Source organism: Symphodus melops, assembly GCF_947650265.1.
Source record: "Symphodus melops genome assembly, chromosome: 14".
NCBI lineage: Eukaryota > Metazoa > Chordata > Actinopteri > Labriformes > Labridae > Symphodus > Symphodus melops.
Window position 1 is genome coordinate 2,960,302 of NC_136704.1, and position 8,894 is coordinate 2,969,195.

Below are 8,894 nucleotides of genomic sequence, written 5' to 3' on the forward strand. Positions count from 1 at the left end.
AATCTATGAGGATGGAGAGTAGTCAGAGGAGAGGAGGAGGTCATGTGTGAGTTTAAGGAGGGCTGTTTCAGTGCTATGCTGGATACACAATCCAGATTGAAATTGTTCGTTGAGGGTGTTGTTAGTGAAATGGGAAATGAACTTGATTTGGGTGGCTACAGCATGTCCAAGGATCTCAGAGAGGAGTCCAGGTTTCTTTAGGGGGGGTGATGGCAGCCAGATTGAGAGACAGAGGGACAGTGGAGGAGCTAAGAGAGGAGTTTATAATTCTAGTGATAACGGTTTAACGAGGGAGGATGGGATGGTGTCTAAAATTCAGGTGGAGGATTTCCTGGTTGAGATGATTTTTGACAGGTCAGCTTGGGAGATGGGAGAACATTTTGAGAGAGGAGAGGTAATAAGAGGAGTGGAGGGGAGGGAGGAGGCATGGGACATATGGAGACAGAAAACCAGTCACACTTACATTCACACCGAGGGCGAATTTAGAGTCAGGAATTAAAATAATGAGCATGTGTTTGAACTGTGGGAGGAAGCTGGAGTACGAGAAGAGAACATACGCTGACCCTAACCCAACCAGGAAGCTTCTCGCTGTGAGGTAACAGCACTGCTCAACCATGCGGCCCCAAGACAGTCATCTGTGTTAAAGGAAGTTTTGTTACTGTGATGTGTTCATCATGCCACTAGATGGAGACAGTGAGTCAAAACCTTGCTGCTTGGTGATCAGACCACCATTTCAAAGAATTATTTGCTGTACATTTATTCGTCTTTAGAATGACATTAAACAAACGTTTTTAGACACAGAGTGATGAATAAGTAAGAAATGCACACAAAAAGACTTATTAATGGCTTTTCATAGATAAACAGTTACACAAGCTTGTTGAAAATTTAACAATATCAGCAACAAAATATTTTGTTGCTTTTGAGAGAGAGAGAGATAGAGAGAGAGAGAGAGATAGAGAGAGAGAGAGAGAGAGAGAGAGAGAGAGAGAGAGAGAGAGGAATGACCTGCTGAAAAGGAACTACAGGATGGATTCAAACCCAGGCCGACAGCTCATCACTTTCAATGACCCAAACTTCAACTTTCACTTTTCAAAAAAGGAGCCAAAAGATTCAGGTTAAAAGAATCCATTTATGAAACATTAAAATCAATTACATGTCAAAAAAAAAAGTCTCTGACTGTTGTCTCAGCCTACGACTGAACAGCAGTGCGGAGTACCTGGCCTTCTTGTAGTCCCTGGGAGGGGTGCTGGACGGTGCTCCGACTGGGGACTCCATTGTTCTACTGGGGGACTTCAATGCTCATGTGGACAACGATTGTGAGACCTGGAGGGGGGTGATTGGGATGAACGGCCTCTCTGATCTGAACCAGAGCAGTGTTCTGTTATTGGACTTCTGTGCCAGTCCCAGTTTGTCCATAACAAACACCATGTTCGAGCACAGGGATGTCCATGGGGCGGCAGTAGCTGTTCCGGTTCCCAACCCAAGTCTGTAGGGACTTGGGTTGGGAACCGGAGGGTCGCCGGTTCAAGTCCCGGCACGGACCAAGTCCGGAAACTGGTCTGGTAGCTGGAGAGGTACCAGTCCATTTCCTGAGCACTGCCGAGGTGCCCCTGAGCAAGGCACCGAACCCCAAAACTGCTCTGGAGCGCTCTCTGTGGGCAGCCCCCTCACTCTGAGACCTCTCCATTAATGCATGTCACTAGAACCCTGTTTGTGCATGAGTGTGTATCTCAGCCTATGTGTGTGTTAGACAGAGTGTAAACCGAATTTCCCCTCGTGGGATTAATAAAGTGTAAATTATTATTATTATTATTATTATAAGTGCACGTGGCACCAGGACTGACACATCCGTGTAGTAACTTTTTTTGTTTGTTTATTTTTCTATTTTTCATTCTTTGCCTGTTCCTGTTATATTTTGTACTTACCCTTGTCTCTGTCTTCCAGTTCCTGCTCCTCATGTTCCTGCCTTGTGTGTCAACTCCGCCCTAATTACCCTCACCTGTGTCTCGTCATTCCCTGATTGTCTGTCCATATATCCCTGGTGTTTCATTCCTCATGTTGCCAGTTCGTAGTGTGTTTTCGTGACCCTCGTTCCAGCAATTATTATTCCTGATTAGATTCTCTGGTATTTTTGACTCTCTGCCTGCCTCTTGTTTTTGATTCTCTGCCTGCCCCCTTTCGGATTTGTTTGCTTGAGTGGACTGACTTCTGTGTACCGACCTGGACCGTATTAAATTACCCCTTTTTGGTAACTGTCTTTTGAGTCTGCATTTTTGAGTCCCTGTGGTTCCTGGCTTTGACAAGGACACTCTAGGCCGGAGGTCAATGATAGACTTTGTGGTCGTGTCATCTGACCTCCGTGTGTCTCGGACACTCGGGTGAAGAGAGGGGCTGAGCTGTCAACTGATCACCACCTGGTGGTGAGTTGGATGCGCTGGCAGGGGAGGAAGCCGGTCAGACTCAGCAGGCCCAAACGTGCAGTGAGGGTCTGCTGGGAACGTCTGGCTGAACCCTAAAAGGTACTGTCTCCTGGGGTCAGACCTCTGTTTCACTCCAAGTTCTGGTGGATTCTGGAGTAGATGACAATTTCATTGACTCTTGTTTTGTTTCCCCGGCACCACTTACCATCTGAGCCTCTTCCCAGACCAAAGGACGTGTTTGCTCTCAACGGTAGACTCCTCGCCCGTATCACTCACCACACTGGGCCTATTACCTTGGTTATGTCAGGTAACCATCATGAGACCATTTCATTTTATATCATTTCGTCACCCACATCACCACTCATGTTAGGCCTCCCCTGGCTTCAGCTCCACTGCCCACCCATAGACTGGTCTACGCTAACCATTACTAATTGGAGTCTGTTCTGTCAATCCCACTGCTTACACTCTGCGATACCCACCACTGCCACTACCACACCTAGCCCTCCAAAACCGGTTGATCTGTCGTCCATTCCATCTGAATATCATGACCTCCAAGAGGTTTTTAGTAAAGACTGTGCTTTATCACAGCTGCCTCACAGACTATACGATTGTGGTATAGACCTTCTCTCCGGTGCGTCTCTACCCTCCAGCAGACTTTACAACCTCTCCAGGCCTGAAAGGGAGGCCATGGAGAAGTATATTTCTGACTCTTTAGCTACTGGACTCATCCGCCCTTCTTCCTCTCCAGTAGGGGCGGGATTGTTCTTTGTAGAAAAGAAAGACAAGACTTTGCGGCCCTGTATTGATTATAGGGGACTAAATGACATCACCGTAAAGAATAAGTACCCTCTTCCTCTCATGGACTCTGCCTTCGGCCCCCTCCACAAAGCCACCATCTTCACCAAGTTGGACCTCCGAAACGCCTACCACTTGGTGATAATTAAGAAGGGAGACGAGTGGACGACTGCATTTAATACACCTTTGGGGCATTTCGAGAACCTTGTAATGCCTTTTGGGTTGACTAATGCCCCTGCCGTCTTCCAGGCACTCATTAATGATGTTCTCCGCGACATGCTCAACAGGTTTGTATTTGTGTACTTAGATCTTTAGATCTGTACTTAGAACTTCAAAGATTCCTAGGGTTTGCCAATTTCTATCAAAGGTTTATCCGCGATTATAGTAGAGTTGCTCCACCACTGACCAAGCTAACCTTGGTGAAGCTTGGTGAAGCTTGGTGAAGCTGAAGGTGAACCTTCATTTGGTCTTCTGCAGCAGAAGGGGCTTTTGTTAAATTAAAGAGTTTGTTTTCTTCAGCTCCTGTTTTGTCTCACCCTGACCCCTCTGGTCAGTTTGTTGTTGACGTTGATGCCTCGGACTCTGGTGTTTTGGGCTGTTCTCTCCCAACGCTCTGCCGCTGATCAGCAAACTTGCATCCCTGTGCTTTCTTCTCCCGACGTCTCACTCCTGCTGAGAAGAATTATGATGCTGGGAACCGTGAGCTGCTGGCTGTTGTGTTGGCTTTCGTGTTGGCGGCACTGGTTGGAGGGTTCAACTCATCCCTTTGTGGTATGGGCAGACCACAAGAAAACTCTCTTACCTTCATTCTGCCCGCAGGCTCAATCCACGCCAGGCTCGCTGGGTTCTGTTCCTGGGACGCTTCAACTTTACCCTCACTTACCGCCCAGGCTCTAGGAACGTTAAGCCTGACGATCTGTCTCGGCAGTTTTCTCCACCTGTTGAGGATGTCTCGGAGGAAACCATCCTGCAGTCCTCTTGTGGGGTGGGGGCAGCTCGTTGGGAGGTTGAAAGGTTGGTCCAGGAGGCCCAAGGGAATCATCGGACTCCTGTGGATTGTCCGCCTGGTCAGCTGTTCGTTCCTCCAGCTGCTAGGTCGGAGGTTCTTCAGTGGGGACATGGGTCCAAGATCGCCTGCCATCCGGGTTTTCATCGGACCCTGAGTCTCCTACGACGATGCTTCTGGTGGCCGTCCATGTCAGCGGACACTAAGGAATATGTTTCAGCCTGCTCAGTTTGCGCCTGCAGTAAGGCGTCACACCGTGCTCTAGCTGGTCTGCTTCGTCCCCTCCCTACTCCTCACAGACCTTGGTCCCACATTGCCGTAGATTTCGTCACAGGCCTACCTCCGTCTGAAGGTAAGACCACCATTCTGACTATTGTTGACAGATTCTCTAAGATCTCGCACTTTGTTCCCCTGCCTAAGTTGCCTTCTGCCCTGGAGACGGCCTCTCTGCTCACCCTGCACGTTTTTAAACTCCATGGCATTCCTCAGGACATTGTTTCGGACAGAGGTCCACAATTCTTAGCGCAGGTTTGGAAGGCATTATGTCAGGCGTTGGGGGCGTCGGTCAGCCTGTCCTCCGGGTACTACCCCCAGACCAACGGCCAGACGGAGCGGACCAACCAGAACTTAGAATCGGCACTTTGTTGTGTCACTGCTCGGTTTTCTGCTCGGTGATCATTCTGCTCCCAGAGAATAGTTGGTTCAACAGTTACTGTTACTTTTGATTTGTTATTATTATTCGTGGTTATTATTATTGCATTATTTGTTCTTTGATGCTTTGGTAATATATTTACATGTTCAAGCCAATAAAGAGCTTTGAATTAAGAGAGAGCAGAACTTTTAAGGCAGGTACACAGGGCTTCCAGGTAAAGTCTGTGGTTCTGGTCGGTACTGCTCGGAGCTTGTTGAAGGTTTTGTTGTCAGGTTTAACATGTTGAACTGGTGGTGACCAGTTGGAGACAGACAGTCACTCAAATACCAGCAAGTTAGAGAGGGAGGACAGTTGACTCTTAAAATATAATTAGTTTTTTTTGCTATGATAAATCAAACATTCCTGCGGTCTGTTTCTGTGAAATCATGTGACCTCAGAGCGCCCTTCCACTGCTGACATAAACTGTACTCGCTCTCCTCGACATCAAACTTCTGCCTGACTCTGAGAGTTGAGTGAAAGGTTCGAAAATTTTAAAACATAGACGTACAAACAAAGAGAAGAAAGATTAATAAAAGGTTAATAAAAAATACAAATCTCTTCAGATAGGATACAAATGAATTTTGGACGTAAATAAGATCAAGTGTAAAAATATGGTTACAGCTTGTTCAGTTCAGTTGTAGCAGCAGTAAAAAAGCTGTTTTGCTTACAGCTTTGTTCTGCATTGTGGGACTTAACACCTCCGTCCAGACAGGAGAAGCTGAACACCACTGTGCACAGGGCGGGAATCAGCATTAACAATCCAATGAACGGGGTCTTTGAGTCCCTGAAAATCACTTTACTGTTCAGTCTGTAGCCTCCATAAGGGGAACTGAAAGGTGACTAGGTCTTCTTCTTACATTCAATGTTGAGATGGAGTCACATTCAGACTTATTGTTGTGAAAGGTTACCATGTGGTGTGAAAGTGCATGAACTGCTTTTATTTATTTTTTTTATTTTTTTTGTGATTAAAAGTTTTTATTCATTTTCCAATTTTTTCCAACAATGAACAATACAACAAGACAAACATACCTCAAAATAAAATGACAACATTTTCAAATACATAAACACCTGCGCATGTACAATACATACAAGTGCTCACACAAAGGCATACTGATGTACATGCGCCTATACACGCACATCGAGAAAGCCAAACTACATAAAACACAACACAAATGGCAGATAGTGTGAGAATTAAAAAAAGAAAGAAAAAACTATATCAAGCCTACATGAATGTCAGGGTCCCTTGATAAATGAGATGTAATTCCCCCACTTGGCTCCAAATCTCTCAACCTGGTTAAGTAATCTAAAAGAGAGACGCTCATGAGCTGCCACAATGCCCAGCTGTGAGAACCACACCCTGACCGGTGCTAATGTTGTCGTCTTCCATTCTGTGACTATAGGTTTCCTTCCCAGCATGAGGGCTGTTTGTACCCACTCTGCTTGTGCTGAAGGGAGGGCTTTTAGAGGGAAAGGATCGCCTAGGATGAACAGGCTCGGGCAGAAGGGAATATTTACCTTGAGGATCAGTTTAATGTTTTCATGAATAGCTGACCAAAATGTTTGTACCAGTGGACAGGACCACAATATATGGAGGAGTGTACCAATACTCCTCCCACACCTCCAACAATCCGGGCTATCCCTCAATTTCACCCTATGAAGCCTAGAGGGTGACCAGTACATCCTGTTTAGCATTTTGAATTGTACCAGTCTAGTTTTAAGTTCTCGCGATGTTTTCTTACAATTCTTTAAAATACTGCTCCATTCTTCCTCTGTAAATGACCGTCTAAGATCAGACTCCCAAGCCGACTTTAGGTTAGCGCTCTTGCTAGTAGTGCTTTTAAGTAATAAAGAGTAGTATTTGGAGGCCTCACGGCCTGTACCAAATATTTTTATTATACAAGATAGAATGTTGGAGCTAGGGGGGGCTGTTGAAGTGGAACCAAAGGTTTGAGAAAGGAGATGTCGTAATTGGAGGTATCTCCAGAACTGCTGCTGATGCAGGCCAAACTGCTGCTGATGCAGGCCGAACTGCTGCTGATGCAGGCCGAACTGCTGCTGATGCAGGCCGAACTGCTGCTGATGCAGGCCGAACTGCTGTGCTCGTACTGTAAAAGATTTCAGTATGCCTCCCTCATACAGATCTCCGAGCACCAGAATACCCTTTTCCACCCATTGCTTCCATAAGAATGGCTTATGTTCTATTTTTAGCTTGGGATTCAACCAGAGACTTGTAGACAAATTCAGGTGGGGATTCATATTAAGTTTAATAGAAACCCTTTTCCAGATCCATTGCATATTCGTAAGAATTGGGTGGGCTCGAACCTCCCCAGGCAGTGCAGCTGTGATGAGGTGGACGGGGGGCAGTGGATGACAAAGGTCCTTTTCAATGTGAAACCAGGGAGGGGCACGTTCTGGGGGAAGGCACCAGTGTGCAAGGTGTCGAAGGCCAAAGGCATGATAGTACAATAGTAAATTCGGGATGCCCAAACCTCCCTCTACAACCGTTTTTTGTAATTTCGATAAATGAAGCGCTTACTATTCCAGAGGAATCTATTAAAAAGCACATCTAGCTGCTTGAAGTATTTTTAGGGGATTCTGATTGGAAGTGCCCGGAGAAGGTAATAAATCTTGGGTGCACAAGTCATTTTCAGTACATTAGCTTTCCCCCATAATGATAGGAATAAAGGGACCCATCTTACAATACCTGCTTTGAGTTGGTCTAGCAGGGGGTCCATGTTGACTTTAGCTAGGTCAGGAACTGCTTTTCTTAAAAAGTCCCATTTGGATCTCTTTGTCCATGTTCTCTGGTTTTTGATCGGATGTCTTCACCTCTCAACAGAAGCACAACAACCAGGTATGACAACATCACCTGCAAACACCTGATCCATCCAGGATCTCCTAATGTCTACCAGCTGACACCAAAGAAAGAGAAGATTGGGACCATAACAAGAATGACTCTTGGTGAAAGAGATCCAACTAAAATACACAAAACCATCCTGCTTGTGGGAGAAACAGGAACAGGAAAATCTACTCTGATCAACGCACTCGGGTCAACTACGCCATGGGAGTGACGTGGGACGACAATGTCTGGTTTGAGATCGTAGAGAAGGAGGAGAGAGATCAGTTTGACAGTCAGACATCAGATGTGATCGTGTACGATCTCTTTGGTTTTGAAGATAAAACTCTGTCCTGCTCTCTGACCATCATTGATACTCCTGGATACGGAGACACCAGAGGGATTGAATATGATGACGCCATCACAAATACATTAGTTGACTTGTTCCGCTCAGAGGACGGAGTTTCTGAGATAAATGTCGTGGGTCTGGTGCTGAAAGCGAGCGAGAATCGCCTGAGTTATCGTTTCAGGTACGTCCTTGATTCAGTGACGTCTCTGTTTGGAAAAAACATGGAGAACAACATTGTCTGTCTCATCACTCACTCAAATGGAATAACACCTGAAAATGTTCTTAAAGCCCTTGAAGTAGCAAACATCAAGTGTGCCAAAGATGAAGAGAATCAGCCTGTTCACTTCCTGTTTGATAACCTTCAAAATAAAGAAAGGACGAACACAAAGAACAAAAGAGCCCTTAAACATGCATATGATGGATCAATGGAAGGAATGTCAGAGTTTGGAAAGTTTCTGCTAAAATCGCCTCCACAACAGCTGGGGACAACTGTGGCCGTTCTGATCGAACGCGTCAGACTGAACGCCTCGATCCAAAACCTGCAAGAGCGAGTTGAGCTGATTGAATTAAAACAGAGAGAAGTCCAACAGACTCAGGAAGCCCTGAAGACACATGAACAAGAGATGAAGAGCAACAAGAACTTAACTGTAGAAGTTGATGAGGTCTACAAAGTTAAAGAAGATGTCAGTGGTGGAATGTGGTGGTTGGTGTTTTATGAAGGAGCTGTACAGTCTGTGAGGAGAACTGTCACTACCCTGGATGCTCGATGGCCTGGTATCCCAAACACTGTGAGGTGA

At 45.9% G+C, this 8,894-nt stretch overlaps 1 protein-coding gene across 1 annotated transcript; it reads left to right on the forward strand.

Moving 5' to 3' along the window:
• Window positions 1–6,245: 6,245 nt before the first annotated feature.
• On the forward strand, window positions 6,246–8,894 carry LOC306835132 (uncharacterized protein; the record flags this gene model as incomplete). Its single annotated transcript, XM_079361561.1, is given in 4 exon segments — window positions 6,246–6,276; window positions 6,897–7,014; window positions 7,752–7,959; window positions 7,962–8,894. Coding segments are annotated over 4 exon segments (1,290 nt in total).